The 18,970-nt window shown below is 42.8% G+C and overlaps 2 protein-coding genes across 4 annotated transcripts in view; one reads left to right on the top strand and one right to left on the bottom strand.

Moving 5' to 3' along the window:
• The window catches only part of ndufaf2 (NADH:ubiquinone oxidoreductase complex assembly factor 2), a 61,639-nt gene extending 43,780 nt beyond the window's left edge, over positions 1-17,859 (bottom strand). Inside the window, exon 1 of one of the 2 annotated variants that reach the window (XM_078397277.1) lies at positions 17,382-17,859. In XM_078397277.1, the coding sequence (XP_078253403.1) occupies positions 17,382-17,745 (364 nt within the window). In that variant the 5' untranslated portion in view covers positions 17,746-17,859. The remainder of the gene's footprint in view (positions 1-17,381) is intronic. The other variant, XM_078397267.1, reaches the window with a different exon arrangement.
• Positions 17,638-18,970, top strand: part of ercc8 (excision repair cross-complementation group 8) — a 30,247-nt gene continuing 28,914 nt past the window's right edge. For both annotated transcript variants that reach the window (XM_078397245.1, XM_078397254.1), the window contains exon 1: positions 17,638-17,882. In XM_078397245.1, coding sequence (XP_078253371.1) covers positions 17,806-17,882 — 77 coding nt within the window. In that variant the 5' untranslated portion in view covers positions 17,638-17,805. The remainder of the gene's footprint in view (positions 17,883-18,970) is intronic.

Raw genomic sequence — 18,970 nt, 5'->3', positions numbered from 1 at the left:
ATGGTGGTGGAGAGTGAAAAACATCAAATTCCTGGGCGTACAGATCTCTGAAGATCTGTCCTGGACCCAGTACATTGATGCAATCATAATGAAAGTCCATCAATGCCTCTACTTCTTCAAAAGATTGACGAGATTCAGTATGTCAACGAATACTCTCTTGAACTTCTATAGGTATACAGTAGGGAACATATCAACTGGTAGCATCTCAGCATGGTTCGGCAACTTGAATGCCCAGGAGTGAAAAAGATTGCAAAGCATGGTAAACACTGCCCAGTCCATCACAGGTACTGACTTCCCCACCATAGAAAGAATCTGCAGGAAGTATTGCCTCAAAAAGTCAGCCTTTCACATCATAGACACACACCACCTTGGAACATGCTCTCATCTGAGGAAGGCAACATAGGAGCCCGAAAACCATGACCACTAATGTTCAAGAACAGCTGCTTCCCACAAACCATCCGTATTTTGAACCACTGTGCACAACCCAAACACAACCGTGCTTCAACAACAATCTAGTATAGACTTTGTTTTTGGTTGTATTGCACACTTCGGTTCTGCATTACTGTGGCCTAGTTACCTAGTGTTTCTGATTATTAATTTATTGTATTATCGACTTAGTGATAATGGATTCGTGACAATAAACTAAACTGAAACATTTCTAACTCAACATTGAGTACACTAAAGGTGGAAAGAATATTTATTTTGGCTGATGCATAAGGTACCAATATAACATGCACAGTGTTAAGCTTCAAGTTTGTTGGAGCTGCTTCAACTCCTGCTTCTGGTGTCAATACTATGTTTGCTAAACTTCTGGTCAATGCAGACCGCCAAACATAATGGTGGACTTCACAGTCGTAATGCCTTTGGATGTCAAGAGTAGTTAGTAACACTCACCATTGTTAGAGACAGTCACTGCCCCGCACTTGTCGAGAATGAATGTTATGTGCCATTTATTCATGCCTGAATGTTGTCCAATCTAGATGCTTGCCAGCAAGGACTGGCTCATTTATTGAAAGGCAGATGTACTGAACATTTTCCAATCATCATAGATCCTTACATCTGCCCTTATGATGAAAGAAAGATAACTGAAGAAGTTAGAAATACCCCAGGGAATTCCTCAAGTGATATACTGGAGCTGAAACGATTGACCCCAAAGCACTGTTCTTTATGCAAGGTAAAATTCCAGCCACGACAAAAAGTTCTCTGATTTTCATCCAGTTTTGCTTTTTCAGGGCTTAAATCTTATTTATTTAATGCTTCAGAAGCTCAGATGAGAAAGCAACTAGAGAGATTGAAACATAACATACTACATGTAGAATGTCACTAGGATTCAGGGGAACATGCAGAAAGAAAATGTAAATTGTCTACATTAAATTACAAGAACTAGAAAAGGTACAAATACAATATATTAGGATGTTGGCAGGACTTGAAGGTCTGAGCTATAGGGAAAGGTTGAGCAGGCTGGGACTTGATTCTTAGGAGTGCAAAAGCTGAGGGTGATCTTATAGAGGTGTAAATGATGAGGATAATAGATAGGGTGAATATAGTTTTATTTCCCAGGATGGGGAATTCGAGAACTAGAGGGCATAGTTTAAGGTGATAGGAGAAAGATGTAATAGGAACCTGAGAGGCAATTTCTTCACACAGAGGGTGGTGGGTATATGAAATGAATTGCCAGAGGAAGTAGTTGAGGCAGGTAGATTTAAAAGATATTTGCTCAAGTCTATGGATAGGAAAGGTTTAGATGGATATGGTCCAAACGCAGATAAACAAAACTAGCTTATATGAGGCTTCTTCATTGGCAAGGACGTTGGGCCATAAGGCCTGTTTCCATGCTGTATGACTCTTGTCCTCCAATATCAGTGAAGATAAAAACTTAATTAAATTAACTTTTTCACAATTACATTTAATCCTTTGTAGCATGCTTTGTAGAACCTTAGTATTCAAAATTATCCAGATTATCACCATGTAACTGTATCATTTGTGATTCTCTGTCTCTCTTTCTCTCTCTAACTCTCGCTCACAAACACACACCCTCTCTTAGGACTGTTCCTTCTTCCCCGTCTTGGTCTCTGACCACTTCTTCGATCAATGGCCTCTCTGACCATCCCAATCTCAATCTCTGTTTATTTCCACAGTATTAATTTACAATCAGTAAATTTATTGCTAGGTGCTGTATATTATCTTATCTAGACACCAGTGGTCGTGTACATTACATTTTAGTTATGTTATGTATATGGTCAGCAGTAATTACGCTGAAATTTTTGCATATTTAAGAAACTAATGCACAACCTTACTCTACATAAAAATAAACAGTTCTAGACTACATTGAAAATTAAAACTAGGATGGTGATGGAGCATGAAGGTTTGTTTCATTGGTTTTCAGTTTCTTTTATTCATGATGGGAAAGTCTCGTTACAGATTTGCCTAAAAATTATGCAGTATGAGTAAGTTACTAAAACATAGTTTATAATATAGTTTTCATAATTTGATCTTAAATCAATTTCCTTTTGCCAAATGCAGTGATAAGCTTTTATCCCTCTGGGAATTGTACATTTATCCATTTATATCGCAGAACATTTAAAAAGAAATGGTAACGGCAGTACCTCAAAAGATGGAAGAACCACAGATTTTATCATTTCGCCTCCCCTGCAGGCAATGGCATTTGATGATGAAAATATAAATTCAATCAGCAATTGCAAATTTCACGAGATGTCTATCTTCATGCTGAATTTCCATCAATGTGTCAAAGCAAGTCATGAATTCTCCTCTGATAAAATACATATTGAATTGCAAATTTCCACAATTCCTCTAACATTTGAATTTCAACTGAGGGGACCTGGAATGAAGGAAATAAACAGACACTGCTACATCAAACAAAATGCTTCACACTGTGACCATTAAGGATCACTGCTGTGCTTGAATCATCAAACCACATGCCACAACGTGGTGTAATCAAGCTAACAGGGAAGGTAGAGTAGCTGTGAAATGTTACTAAAAATATTCAGTTTGTTCAGAATAAGGACAGTGAAAAAAAACTGCAGACACTGGAAATCTAAATTTAAAAAAAAGAAAAAATGAGAATACTTAGCAGCTCAAAGATCCTTTGACAGAATAAAGAGGAGAAAAAAAATAAGCTGGTAAAACTGCAGAAAAGGCAGGGGAGGGGAGAAATTTCACTGATAAGGTAAAACTAGGGTGACCATGGGGATAAACTGTAAAAAAAATATCTGGTCAATGGGTGAACATTGACAAAATAACAGAGAAAAATGAATGTAGGAGCTATAAAGTGCTGAGCAGGAAGATGCAGAGGTATAGAACTGTGAGTGATAGATCAGAGTGGGATCGGAGAAATAGACTGGTCGACAACAGACAAGCTCAGAATCACTCAGGATTACTCCTGCTGTCTGAACGCAAGTGTTCCATAAAGTGATGCCCAATCTGCATTTGGTTTCTTCAACATAGAGGAGACTGCATTGTGAACACCAAATACAGTACATTCAATTTGAAGCAATCATAGCACTACTTCCCCATAAATAGTTCACATATAAAACTGAAAGAGATCTGGTCAGAATGTTGCACCTTTGCAAACTGCACAACCTACTATATTTCAGAAATACTCTTCTGTTTAAAGCAGCATTATGAATAATAGGTTTCATTCTGAACATGTTATCTGATTAAATCTTAAGAAACTTTAAGATGTCTGAGCTTAACTGTTCTGCTTGAACTGAGCTAGGAATATAATTTTCCAAAAGGTAGTAAAAATTTTGCTGAAAGGTAAAATGAAAATAGAAAATGCTGAAGATACTCACTCGGCAGATGACTTGAAGTGATCAAAGTTTGGATGAAAGACCATTGAACTGAAATATGAACTCTCTCCATAAATGTTTCCTAACCTGCTGAGTATTCCCAATAATTTTGGTTTTCATTTTAGATTTCCTGCATCTGCAGCTTTTTTGTTTTTCATTAACATTTCAAGATTTCAATTTAGGGATGATTGAGTAGAACAAGTCTATTTAGCATATATCCAATCATAAACCCATTCAAACGCCGTTAAAGCACTGTAGTGTACATAATGGTAACTGTAACTTTAAGAACTGAGTACTAGAATGGTATGATTTCTGCGACAACTGATCCAGTTGTGTTTATGCTTCGACTTGGAATACAGATTTCCAATCCAGTTTCAATAAGCGGAGTGAGGAGGTCCACACGTCGTGTAAACACTCTGTTTAATCAATAACCGAATACAGTTACGTCGCTCACCCACGCGTGCCCGAGTTCAAATCCCAACTGCCAAATCCTTTGTTCTCCTGGCACACGACGGCCACCCCCCTGACCGCGTGATTGGTCGGCCCAGATCACGCCCGGTCCACACGCGAGTTCGAGTCCGACAAACGAAGGTTCGTACCAAAGTGGCTCAGCCCACCACAGGAGCCAATTTTTTGCCCATCAACGTTGGCCTATTGACATAACTTGCGACAACTATTGGCAACTACAAAGTCTTGCCTTTGTGTTGACCAATGCATCAACTGCACACATATGCGCTTTTCCCAGAACTTTGCTGTGAAGGCCTTTTCCTTATCTTGTCCTGCTTGTGTTTTGGAATGCCTTTTGACTGTTGACTGTGTCAGCATGTGTTGGTCAAAATTTATGTGCACTTTGACATGCCATCTCCAGGACACAAATCATATCATTCTAGTATTCAGTTATAAGGTTCCATTTAACATTATATACACTAGAAGCACAATTACCATTTTTAGTTCAAGGTTTTTGCAAAAAAATAATAATAATTGACTGTTTTTAGAAATCACCCTGAGCATGTAATTTAGCATTGCAAACAATTGTAGTGTTGTGTTATCCTTTCCATTGCTTAAGCTTTATCTAATCCTCTATCAGCCACACATTTATTTAAAAAAAAGATTTAACAATAGCTCACCTAAAACTTGCCAGACTTTATACCACCTCTCTTTCCAAGCTTTCTCCCCTCTATTCCAATAACTCTTAAGAAAGGTTCCAACCCAAAACATAATCTGTCCATTACCTCAATAGATGCTGTCTCACCTGCTGAATTCTTCCATCAATTTGTTTTTTGCTCTGTAGTTTCCTGTGTTTCTAGTTTCATCTTCATATCAGATATGATTCAGAATTAAATCAGTTTTATTCATGAAAACTGCCGAACAACTTACGAAAAACTATTTTGAGTTTTCAGTTGAAAATATGCTAAATAATCCATATGTATCAAATTTTAGTTGATCTGTCCAAACAACTGATTAAAATAAAAACAATAATCCAGAAACCAGATCAATGATTGGGTGATATTAATTCCATTCCCTCCATAACACTCAGGAACTTAAATTTAGGTATTAAGTCTGAAATGAGAAGAAGTATAAATAATGATGATCATGAAAAGAAGTATTAATAATGGTGATGGTGAAAATCTTTCTGGTTCACTGATGTCCTTTGGGGAAGAAACTCCTTCATTTTTACACTTCCTGTTCCAATATGGCTGACTCCAGAGTACATTAGTGCGCAGTGAGGGAATTCAGAAGGAACAACAACTGCTGGTCTTGGCAGTAATGTTTATTCTGTCACAAAATATGGAACATACATTGTAATTTTCTGAATGTTTTTCCACAATATATCACAGAAATGTACATAAAATAATATTATTTTATCTCTTCAAATAATCCATTATGAGCCATATCATAGAATTTGTAAGGTCATTGCTGAAGATAACCGCTTTGACTGCAAAATTTAATAAGAGTGCAATTAATGGAATTAAATTGAAATTAATGGAAACAAATTGTCATAATGGGGAAATTAAAAAAAGCAGAAAACAATGACATCCATCAGCATCACTCCTTTCTAATTATTGTAATTTCATTTCCTTTCAATGCTTTAAGGTAAGTGACTTACAACCCAGTGTAATGAATGTTGATTTTACTAATTTTTATAACCCTTGCATTCCCTACCCCCAACACCCCCCCCCCCCCCCCCCCCCCCAATCTTACTACTTCCACTGTTCCCATCCTTGTATCCCTTCATTATCACCTCTTCCCCAGCCAGCAGAGGGTCATTATAGGCTTCACCCTTCCTTGGTCATTTGTTGCTGGTCCTGCTTTGTTCCGACCTTTTCTTACCTCCAGTTCCGGGAATTTATCGGGATGCAGCACGACTTGATTTGGGAACAGCTCCATCCAATACAGCAAGAAATTACAGCAAATTGTGGACGCAGCCCAGGCCATCACACAAACCAACCTCCCTTCCATTGACTCCATTTATACCTCTCTCTGCCTCGCCAAGGACAGCGGCCTAATCAAGGACGAGTCACACACTGCCTCTTCTCTCCTCTTCCATCGGGCAAAAGATATAGAAGTATGAAACGCACACCTCCAGATTCAGGTACAGTTTCTTTCCAGCTGTTACCAGGCAACTGAACCATCCTACCGCAATATGAAAGCAGTCCTGAACTACTATCTACGTCATTAGTGACCCGCGGACGATCTCTGATCAGACTTTACTGGCTTTATCTTGCATTAAACATTATTCCCTTATCATGTACCTGTACACTGTGAATGACTCGATTGCAATCATGTATTGTCTTTCCACTGACTGGTTAGCACGCAACATCAGCTTTTCATTGTACCTCGGTATACATGACAATAAACTAAACTGAATAGAACTGAACGATAAAAGGAGAGATTATAAAATAGAACAGTACTGTTCAAGAATGTGTCCTTCGGCCCACAATGAATGTGCCGAACAGGATGCCAAGGCCCTCCATATCAATATGCCTATTCAAAAGTCTTTTAAATGCCACAAGACTTAGCCAGTATTCTCTTGGGTTTAGAAGAGTGCGATGATTTTATTGAGATTTTCAAAATTCTTGCAGTGTGAATGCAGGGAGCATGTTTCCGATGTTGAGTAACCTTGAACCAGAGGTCACAACCTCACAATTAGGGGTACGCCATGAAGAAATTGAAGAAGAGAAACTTCTTCACTGTCAAGGTGGAGAATCTTTGAAACTCCCTACGTCACATGCCTCTGTAGGCTCAGTCGTCATTCATTCAAAGAAAGGGTTATAGATTGAGATAAATGAAGGGAATTGAGGGATCAATGTGATCATGGCTGATCATCTACAATCAGTACCCTGTTCCTGCCCTCTCCCCATACCCCCTGACTCCGCTATCATTAAGAACTCTATCTAACTCTCTCTTGAAAACATCCAGAGAATTGGCCTCCACTGCCTTCTGAGGCAGCAAATTCCACAGATTTACAAGTCTCTGACTGAAAAAGTTTTCCTCCCCCTTATTCTTAAACTGTGGCCCCTGGTTCTGGACTCCCCCAACATTGGGAACATGTTTCCTGCCTCTAACGTGTCCAATCCCTTAATAATCTTATATGTTTCAATAAGATCCCCTCTCATCCTTCTAAATTCCAGTGTATACAAGCCTAGTCGCTCCAGTCTTTCAACATACGACAGTCCCGCCATTCCGGGAATTAACCTAGTGAACCTACGCTGCACGCCCTCAATAGCAAGAATATCCTTCCTCAAATTTGGAGACCAAAACTGCACACAGTACTCCAGGTGCGGTCTCACTTGGGCCCTGTACAACTGCAGAAGGACCTCTTTGCTCCTATACGCAACTCCTCTTGTTATGAAGGCCAACATTCCATTGGCTTTCTTCACTGCATGCAAACAGAAAAGTCAATCATATATATTTCTGCTCAAATAATGTGTCGCAGTACAACTTCAAATGATTTTCTTCCGTGAATAACAAAGAACAAAAAAATCTACATATCCATCTTTCATGTGAGTATTGACAAGATCAGCATTTACTGCCCACCCCTATCACACCTCAATAACGGGATGTGAACTATTACAGCCCTTCGGGTCAGGTGCTAGATAGATTTGTCAGTAGGAATTTGATTTTTTTCTCTTTTTATTATCTTGGAACTGTGGTTATTTCAGAAAGTAATAAAAAAGTTGATTGCCATGTTGTGGATCTTGAATCAGATAAAGCCCTACCCTCAAGTATTTGAAGGAATTTTTGTTCACCATTACAGAGACTAGTTCCATGATATATTTAATTAAAAATAATTTAAATTCACAAGCTGCTAAGATGAGATTTGAACTCTATCATTTTTTTTACATGATTGCTGGCTCTGTAACTTCTATTATTGTATATTTTCATATGTAGACAAATTGGACAAACTCTGGCTTAAATGTACCAGATTTATATGATTTATAAATAATTTTAAAATTATTTGATTTTTATAGTGAGTGATAGAAGTGATAAGAGGTAGGGTGGTGAAGAGTGGGTGTAAATGTGGGGAGAATAAAGTGGGATTAGTATAAATGGATACTCGATGGTCGGCATGGACCCGGGTGAGCAAAGAGCCTATTTCCCTGCAATATTACTCGATGAGCCAGTTATCTTAACACAGGCTGGGTATCTTGTGGCAGGTGAATCAGTTACTAATTCCCCATAGCTTTTCCACAACGTCTGGAATTTCCACTTTACAAATGGATTCCATTTTTACAGGCATCCATAAGGTGACCTTGTCCACAAGTCAGAAAATATACAAAATCACTCAATACGGCAACCATACCTCCATGGCATTGTAATGAATGGTTTTGATGAGGGCCAATTAATATGAACATTTATTTAATGATCTCCACTGTCTGGTTACAATGGTACAGATTCAGGATTATCCAGTGGTCAATGTCTTGCTTCGATGGGTGTGAAGTATCAAAAGCTGTTTGGTGACAATGTATTGTTGTCCAAACATCAATCGAAGAGATAGCTTGTCAATTTCCAGAACAACTCTCAGAAGTGGCCTGCCACAGTCAAACTAGCAGCCTGCGTTGTTAAGAGACAATGGGAAGTGATTACTGAAGGGATGTTACATGTTAACAGTTCTTTTTTTAAAGACTGGTTTCTCATTTGAATTTAAAAAATATTTATGCGAGCATGTTTGCATGTAGGGGTGTCCTAATGTCAGGTGTTCATAATCTGTACTGGAATAATTTGGCTGCAACAATTCAAGAAGCCCAGCATCATCCAAGGCAAAGCAGTCCATTTATTGTTACCTCTGTCACAATTCTAAACATTTACTCCCTCCACCATTGTCACCCCACGATTGCTGCTTGCACCACCGACAATCCATTCTGCAGTTACTCACCAAGGCCATTATGACAACAGCATCTCTTTTGTTATTAGATTTAGGTTTATTATTGTCACGTGTACTGAGGTACAGTGAAAAGCTTTGTTATGCATGCTATCTAATCAGATAACACAATACATAAATACAATCAAGCCAAGCTACAATAGGTAGAGCAAAGGGGAGGATACACAGTGCAGAATTTAGTTCTCGGCATTGCAGCGCATCAGCTCCGCAGACATCACCCCAAAGCTAAGGCTCATTAAAATATCACCGCATGTTGGTTCATTCCAAATAATATACCATTCTGACTTAGAAATATAGATACACCTGGATACACCCTTAAATATACCTGGACTATCTCTGACATCTCCCTCCCGTTTCTGGACCTCACCATCTCCATCACAGGAGACAGACTAGTGACGGACATTTACTACAAGCCCACCGACTCGCACAGCTATCTGGACTACACTTCTTCCCACCCGGTCCCCTGCAAAAAGTCTATCCCCTACTCCCAATTCCTCCGTCTACGCCGCATCTGCGCCCGGGATGAGGTGTTTCAGACTAGGGCTTCCGAGATGTCCTCGTTCTTCAGAAAACGGGGCTTCCCCTCCTCCATTATAGATGAGGCTCTCACTAGGGTCTCTTCTACATCCCGCAGCTCCGCTCTTGCTCCCCCTCCCCCCACTCGCAACAAGGACAGGATCCCCCTCGTTCTCACCTTCCACCCCACCAGCCAGCGGATCCAACATATCATCCACCAACATTTCCGTCACCTACAACGGGACCCCACCACTGGCCATATCTTCCCATCCCCTCCCCTCTCTGCGTTCCGCAGACCGTTCCCTCCGTAACTCCCTGGTCCACTCGTCCCTTCCTACCCAAACCACCCCAACCCCGGGCACTTTCCCTTGCAACCGCACGAGATGCAACACCTGTCCCTTTACCTCCCCCCTCAACTCCATCAAAGGACCCAAACAGTCTTTCCAGGTGAGACAGAGGTTCACCTGCACCTCCTCCAACCTCATCTATTGCATCCGCTGCTCTAGATGTCAACTTATTTATATCGGCGAAACCAAGCGCAGGCTCGGCGATCGCTTCGCTGAACACCTGCGCTCGGTCCGCATTAACGCAACTGATCTCCCGGTGGCCCAGCACTTTAACTCCCCCTCCCATTCCCAGTCTGACCTCTCTGTCATGGGCCTCCTCCAGTGCCATAGTGAGGCCCGCCGGAAATTGGAGGAGCAGCACCTCATATTTCGCCTGGGCAGTTTGCAGCCCGGTGGTATGAACGTCGACTTCTCCAACTTCAGATAGCTCCTCTGTCCCTCCCTTCCCCTCCTCCTTCCCAGATCTCCCTCTATCTTCCTGTCTCCACCTATATCCTTCCTTTGTCCCACCCCCGACATCAGTCTGAAGAAGGGTCTCGACCCAAAACGTCACCCATTCCTTCTCTCCCGAGATGCTGCCTGACCTGCTGAGTTACTCCAGCATTTTGTGAATAAATCGATTTGTACCAGCATCTGCAGTTATTTTCTTATACTAATAGAAATATAGATTGTTGTTCCATTATCGGGGCACGGTGACACAGCGGTAGAGTTGCTGCCTTACAGCGAATGAAGCGCCGGAGACTCAGGTTCTCCTGACCTGCGTGGGTTTTCTCCGAGATCTTCGGTTTCCTCCCACACTCCAAAGACGTACAGGTATGTAGGTTAATTGACTGGGTAAATGTAAAAATTGTCCCTAGTGTGTGTAGGATAGTGTTAATGTGCGGGGATCGCTGGGCGGCGCGGACTCGGTGGGCCGAAGGGCCTGTTTCTGCGCTGTATCTCTAAAATCAAAATCTTTGCTGGGTATGAATTTGAAACATTCTATCTAGTAGCATTGCTGTGGCACCCTCGCCAGAAGGTCTACAGCAGTGTCAAACAGTGAAAAGCTACCTTAAAAGGAAATAACCAACTTTTTCTAATATGCTTCCAATTCCCAGCATCAAATATTTTGTCTTGGTTTACTGTACATACTTTTTAACGTGGTTTTGGATTTTTTTAAATTCTGCCATCTCCTGGCCAGTCTGCTGTAGTGAAACAGTACTCAGGTTCATTACTCTTCTACCATTTCCTATCCTGGAGAAAAAGAAAGCTGCAATTAAATAATTACTGAAAAATATTCCCCTCTACTCCTTGCCACAACATTATTACTCATGGCATAATAATACTAGCAACACACTCTTTAGAATAAAAAAAGTATTCATTACGTATTCAATTGGTTAAGACTTCGTTGAGGAACTGTACTGCCTTGGTGTAAAAGGATACCGCATGAGGAACTATAAAATAAAGTATGGATTAATCACTTGGTTCAGACAGGATTAAAATCCTGAGGTCATGAAAAATGCCAAATAACTTAAATATATCTGTTTTCTTTACAATTAGTATCAAGACTCTTTGATTAGAAAAAAAGTAAATGTTATCAAAAAAAAATCAGCAAGTTTCATGAGAAACCTAGTCTACGTGCAATGTAATTTTTTGTTTTTTTTAATGTTTTTTTGTCAAAGATACGTGGAGTGCATGCCTCAATAACAACTGAATACTGTCCAGTGATGTATTTTGAATGAAACACCAAACTGATCCCCATTTGCCCTCTTGATGGGTGTTCAAGATCCTATGACACTATCAAAAAAGAGAACAGGCTAATATTTATCATTAAACTAATACAATTTTTAAAAAAAATCTGGTTATTGTGGGCACAATGGCTGCTGTATTTACCACATTACAATAATGACTACTTTTCATAACCATATTTTGATTTAGTCAATCAGTGGCAGGAATCTGGGAAGAGTGTCTCATGCATAAGCCGCAAACCTTCCTGTGAGTGCATAAAAACTGTTTGGCCAGATGAAGTTTACAGCACACATTGTTTCTTGATGATCTCATCCTGGACTCTGCAAGAAATGCACCAGCTTTGGCCTGTTACTCTAAGCTGAACAGGTGTACATTTCTTGTAGATAACGATAAGACGACTGAATTTCTTGAATCATGTTGTCATATCAAAATTTTGGCCTTTCACTAATTTACATGCAATCCTTAAGTTGGTCATTGAACACAGCCTTTGAAGTGTGCACTCCACTCTTCTCTGACAAAAAAAAGCATCCAGCAGAACTTACATTGACTGCAAGATAAATTTCTCATGAAACTTGACGATAGAAATCTATTTGTTCTGAATGATGCCTGAATGTTTCTTGAGGCTGTTAAGGTGGAAGCTTTCAAATTCCATTCCTACTTGGAGCAAATTACACTGCTTTTATACTGGTAACGGAGAATATGATGGACACAGATTGACAGGTGGATATCTTGTGCTTGGAGCACACTGTCCATTTTAAAATTGGGACGCTGTGTGCAACAGACCTGACTGACCATGCATCTCATCGGAAGCAATTACAACGAGCCAAACAGTGCAGATATCCTCGACACAGCATACTGATGCAATCATAAAGAAAGCCCATCAACGCCTCTTCTTCATTAGAAGATTGAAGAGATTCACTATCTCGACAAATACTCTCTTGAACTTCTCCAGGTAGAGAGCATATTGACTGGTTGCATTACAGCTTAGTTCAGCAAGTCAAATGCCCAGGAACAAAGGAGATTCCAACAAAATGGTGAACTCTACCGTCCATCACGAGTGCTGACCTCCCCAACCATGAGGGAATCGATAGGAGACACTGTCCCAAAAAGACAGCCAGCATTCTCAAGAACATTCACATTTCATCCCTGTGATCGGGAAAAAGGCACAGTAAACCCTTGCTATAATGGACCACAGGGGGGAAGGAATGGTGTCCTTTATTGTTGATTGTCCACTAAAACCGAGTCAGGGGGGGAAATATTAAGTAGTTTAACTCAAGGCCGAGTAGGAAGAAACACGGAGCAAGAGGGGGAGGAGGATTAAACCAGCGGGAATTCACACTTCACTGTGACTTCCCCTACAGACTCTGGCCCCACATGTGGTGCTCCAGTGATGGGCCTGGTAGTCAAACCAACTTCACGTTGCTCGCTCTCTACACTCATACAACCCGGAAGCATGCCATGTGGCGCCAGCTCGTTGGGTAACAGCGAAACATAGAAAATAGCTGCAGGAGGAGGCCATTTGGCCCTTTGAGCCAGCAGCGCTATTCATTGTGATCATGGCTGATCATCTACAATCAGTAACCTGTGCCTGCCTTCTCCCCATATCCCTTGATTCCACTAGTCCCGAGAGCTCTATCTAACTCTCTTTTAAATTCATCCAGTGAATTGGCCTCCACTGCCTCTGTGACAGAGAATTCCACAAATTCACAACTCTCTGGGTGAAAAAGTTTCTTCTCACCTCAGTTTTAAATGGCCTCCCCTTTATTCTTAGATTGTGTCCCCTGGTTCTGGACTCCCCCAACATTGGGAACATTTTTCCAGCATCTAGCTTATCTAGTCCTTTTATAATTTTATATGTCTCTATAAGATCCCCTCTCACCCTTCTAAACCTCAGTGATTACAAGCCCAGTCTTTCCAATCTTTCCTCATATGACAGTCCCTCCATCCCAGGGATTAACCTCGTGAACCTACGCTGCACTGCCTCAATAGCAAGGATGTCCTTCCTCAAATTAGGAGACCAAAACTGCACACAATACTCCAGATGTGGTCTCATCAGGGCCCTATACAACCTCTTTGCTCCTGTACTCAAATCCTCTCGTTATGAAGGCCAACATGACATTAGCTTTCTTCACGGCCTGCTGTACCTGCACGCTTACTTTCAGTGACTGGTGTACAATAATAATAATAATAATAATAATAATATTCATTTATTGTCATTGCAACGAGTACAACGAAATTAAAAAATAGCCAATCCTGACGGTGCGTACAAACATATATGCAATAAATGCAAAAACAAATAAATACATAAATACAATTAAATACAATTATATTAAGTACAAGATTTTTTAACGGTGTTGCCTAGTGCAAAGGTAGTGTTCAGTTCTCGTATGGCCCTGGGGTAAAAACTGTTTTTAAGTCTGTTTGTTCGGGATTTGATCGACCTGTAACGTCGACCAGAGGGCAGATGAACAAACAGACGGTGGCCGGGGTGGGATGGATCTTTTATTATTTTGCCTGCTCTACTGAGGCAGCGTAGGCTGAACAGGTGCTCCAGGGAGGGCAGTGAGCAGCCGATGATCTTCTGGGCCGTCGTGATGACCCTCTGAAGGGCCTTCCTGTCCTTTTCTGAGCAGCTGGCATACCATGTGGTTATACAGTATGCCAGCACACTCTCGATGGAGCAGCGATAGAAGGACAACATGAGCTTCTCCTGCAGGTTGGTTTTCCTGAGGATCCTCAGGAAGTGGAGTCTCTGCTGTGCCTTCTTTACTGTGGTGATGGTGTTGGTAGACCAGGTAAGATCCTCTGCGATGTGCGTACCCAGGAACCTGAAAGCTGGTACCCTTTCCACACAGACCCCATTGATGTAGAGTGGGTCGTAATCTCCACTGGTTTTTCTAAAGTCAATTATAAGTTCCTTTGTTTTGGAGGAGTTCAGGACCAGATTGTTCACTGAACACCATGCTGCCAGCCTTTGGATTTCATCCCTATAGGCTGTCTCATCTCCTTCTGAGATGAGTCCAACCACAGTCGTGTCATCCGGGAACTTGATGATGGTGTTGGTGGGATGGGTGGGGGCGCAGTCGTGAGTGTAGAGGGAGTAAAGGATGGGGCTCAACACACAGCCCTGTGGTGAGCCGGTGCTCAGTGTAATGGTGGAGGAGAGGTGAGGGCCTATTTTGACGGTCTGGGGGCGGTTGGTCAGGAAGTCCTTGATCCATTGGCAGATGGTTTGGGAAAATCCAAGGTCTGAAAGTTTGGTGACCAGTCTGCTCGGGATGACCGTGTTAAAGGCAGAGCTGAAGTCGAGGAAGAGCATCCTCACATAGCTCCCCTGGTGTTCAAGGTGGGTCAGTGCAGTGTGAAGAGCAGTGTCGATGGCATCCCCTGTAGACCTATTTGCTCTGTAGGCAAACTGGTGTGGGTCGAAGGTGGGTGGGAGGCTGGCTTTGATGTGCTGCAGGACCAGTCTCTCGAAGCACTTTGTGATGACCGGTGTGAGTGCTACCGGACGGTAGTCGTTAAGACCGCTGATGACAGACTTTTTCGGCAGTGGGATGATTATGGCGGACTTCAGACACCAAGGTCTCGTTGCACTTCCCCTTTACCGAATCTGACCATTGAGATAATAATCTGCCTCGTTATTTTTGCCGCCAAAGTGGATAACATCACAGTTATCTACATAAGACTGCATCTGCCATGCATCTGCCCACTCACTCAACCTGTCCAGGTCACCCTGCAACCTCCTAACATCCTCTTCACAGTTCACACTGCCACCCAGCTTTGTGTCATCTGCAAACTTGCTAGTGTTACTTCTAATTCCATCATCCAAATCATTAATATATATTGTAAATAGTTGCGGCCCCAGCACTGAGCATTGCGGTACTCCACTCTCCACTGCCTGCCATTCTGAAAAGGACCCGTTTATTCCTACTCTTTGCTTCCTGTCTGCCAACCAATTCTCTATCCATGTCAATACCCTACCCCCAATACCATGTGCTCTAATTTTGCTCACCAACCTCCCGTGCGGGACCTTATCAAAGGCTTTCTGAAAGTCTAGATACACTACATCCACTGGCTCTCCTTCATCCATTTTACTTGTCACATCCTCAAAAAATTCCAGAAGATTAGTCAAGCAGGATTTCCTCTTCATAAATCCATGCTGACTTGGACCAATCCTTTTACCGCAATCCAAACGTGCCGTTATTACGTCTTTAATAATTGACTCCAGCATCTTCCCCAACACCAAAGTGAGGGCGGTGCAACAGCAGCCTCGCGCCATCACCAGGCAACTGAGGCACACGTTGCCAGGGTAACATAGGTGTAGTGGCGCACGCTGCTTTTGCATCTAACATCCCAGGACCTCACTTTATAGACAATAGACAATAGGTGGAGTAGGCCATTCGGCCCTTCGAGCCAGCACCGCCATTCAATGTGATCATGGCTGATCATTCTCTATCAGTACCCCGTTCCTGCCTTCTCCCCATACCCCCTGACTCCGCTATCCTTAAGAGCTCTATCTAGCTCTCTCTTGAATGCATTCAGAGAATTGGCCTCCACTGCCTTCTGAGGCAGAGAATTCCACAGATTCACACTTTGTGGCAGTTGCTGCAAACCAATGCCCAATGCAATGCTCTTGAGAGTGTTTTAATGCTCGCTCTCTCTCTGTGCCTCCAGCTGTTCCACCACCCAACGCTGCATTACAACACTGCCCACCAACTACTGCCACATATGGGCGCCTCTGTCCGGTATAACTGAAATTCGTTATTTAGAGGTCCGTAATCGTGAGGGTTTACTGCATGGGAATCTGAAAACTGTGAAGTCCAGGTTCAGGAACAGTTTCTTCCCAACAATCATCAGATAATGAACACGATGAACAACTAAACTCCAAACTGTCCTGGTTGCACTTAAGACTTCGGCTTTACTTTGATTTGTACTATGCTTTTTAAAATTTATTGAACGTTTTTGTTTGTTTATTATGTTATCCATTGAGTACTGTGTTTACAACCCTATTGTGCTGCTGCAAGGAAGAATTTAATAGTTCAGTTTCGGTACATATGACAATTAAAACTCTCTTGATAATCTCGGGTTTGCAGAAGTAAAATAATCAGTCTGAAGAAGGGTCACCCATTCCTTCTCTCCAGAGATGCTGCCTGACCCGCTGAGTTACTCCAGCATTTTGTGTCTATCTAAAATTCAAGGACCTCGGCTTGTCAGTTAAATATGTGACTGACATTTTAACCTTCTAAAGTTCAAACGTCATCGGTTCTTGGCTGGTGGTGCCGAATACCAGAAACCGAGATGCTGAACATTACAAGCAAGTTAACGCCGGCTGTCACAACGCTGTATTGGGGCGACATATTCGCTCTTTCTCCTCCAGCCCAAAGTCTCGGGGAGAGGCGGCGCCCACAGTACAGTACAGTACAGTAGAGATTTCAGAACAGAGGTTATGGGGAGGAGGCAGGAGAATTGGGTTAGGATGGAGAGATAGATCAGCCATGAGTGAATGGCGGAGTAGACTTGAAGGGCCGAATGGGCTAATTCTACTCCTATTCCTTATTATGACTTATGACATAAGTTATGTCAACGTCCACTCACCCGTCCACGTCTTCTGCTGGGGCACGTAATAATACTTGTTCCCGAACTGATCGGTGCCCACATGATGCTTCACAAGCCCAAACATGCGTGTTAGTAGAGTCCGGATTGGATTCATAGCCGGAGCAGCGCCACAACGCAGACTCTTCACAGTCTGGCACTTTCCCTGCACCCGCTCAGCATTGAAGCCGCCCATTGGTGCGCTGCGCGGCGGCAGCCAACGGCCTCCTCTCTCTTTGCCCCCGCCCGCCCGCCCGCCCGCCTCTCTCAACATGGCGGCTGTGGAGGCCGTTGTCATGTGAACGCCCCGCACTCGGCCTTGCATTGCTGGCGGGGGATCCCCGGTTTCTGGTCGCCACCCTCGCATCCTTCGGTTGGCCAATAAAACGGGCTCAGGTTCGATGCGGTTGGTCGGGGCTTCACGGGGATGCTCGCCCTTTTGGCAGCTCGGCGGAGCGGCTGCGATGAGCCGCTGAGAGTGAAGCGAGCCGAGTCCACCCGAAGGTTAGTGATGGAGTGAGCGCTCGCTCTTGCAATCATCACCTGGCACCACGCAGGAACATCTCTGCAACCGTTTTCTTCCATGAGTGAACGACTGTAACATCAGCAGTTTGCTTTTGATGTAAACTAAACGGATAATGTTGGAAACGCGCAGCTGATGAAGTAGCGACAGTGGAGACAGAGAGAGTTACAAATCAAAACGTTTTCACCAGAGTCAATAAAGATTATTTTAGTCGAAAGATCCGGAGATCCAAATAGTCCTTCTGTGTGAACCAACAATTCACTGGCACTTCTTCCACTGTTACGTTTTGCATTCAGCATTCGCAATGTAGTCTCTTCGGTTTGAAGAAGGGTCTCGACCTGAAACGTCACCCATTCTTTCTCTCCAGAGATGCTGCCTGTCCCGCTGAGTTACTCCAGCTTTTTGTGTCTCTCTTAGGTTTACACTTCTTCCCACAATGCTTCCTGCAAAGACTCTATCCCCTCCTCCCAATTCCTCCGTCCATACCCCATTTGCACCCAAGATGAGGTGTTCCATACCAGGACATCCGAGATGTCCTCATTCTTCAAGGAATGGGGGTTCCCCTCTCCCATCATAGATGAGGCCCTCACTTGTGTCTCCTTGGTACCCCGCAGCTCCGCCCAAGCTACCCCTCCCCCTAGTCATAACAGAGATAGAGTTCCCCTCGTCCTTACCTTTCACCCCCAGCTGTCGCATACAACACGATCCAAGGAGAGATAGCTGAATGGATAGCAAATTGGCACCATGGAAGGAAGGTTGCTTCTTAGACTGGAGGAATGTGATTAGTGGTGTACCTCAGAGTTCGGTGCTGGGCCCGTCACAGTCATCTACAACAATAATTTGGATGATGCCATACACGGCAAGATTAGCAAGTTTGCTGATGATACAAAAGTAGGTGGTTTGGAGATAGTGAAGATGGTTGTGAAAGATTGCAGCAGGATCTGGATCGATTGGCCAGATGCGCTGTGGAATGGTTGATGCAATTTAAAACAGAGAAGTGTGAGGTGTTGCATTGTGGGACGTCTAACAAGGGCAGGACCTACACAGTGAATGGTAGGCCACTGCGGAG

Source organism: Rhinoraja longicauda, chromosome 1 (assembly GCF_053455715.1).
Source record: "Rhinoraja longicauda isolate Sanriku21f chromosome 1, sRhiLon1.1, whole genome shotgun sequence".
Lineage (NCBI taxonomy): Eukaryota > Metazoa > Chordata > Chondrichthyes > Rajiformes > Arhynchobatidae > Rhinoraja > Rhinoraja longicauda.
This window is presented reverse-complemented; position numbering and strand designations above follow the sequence as displayed.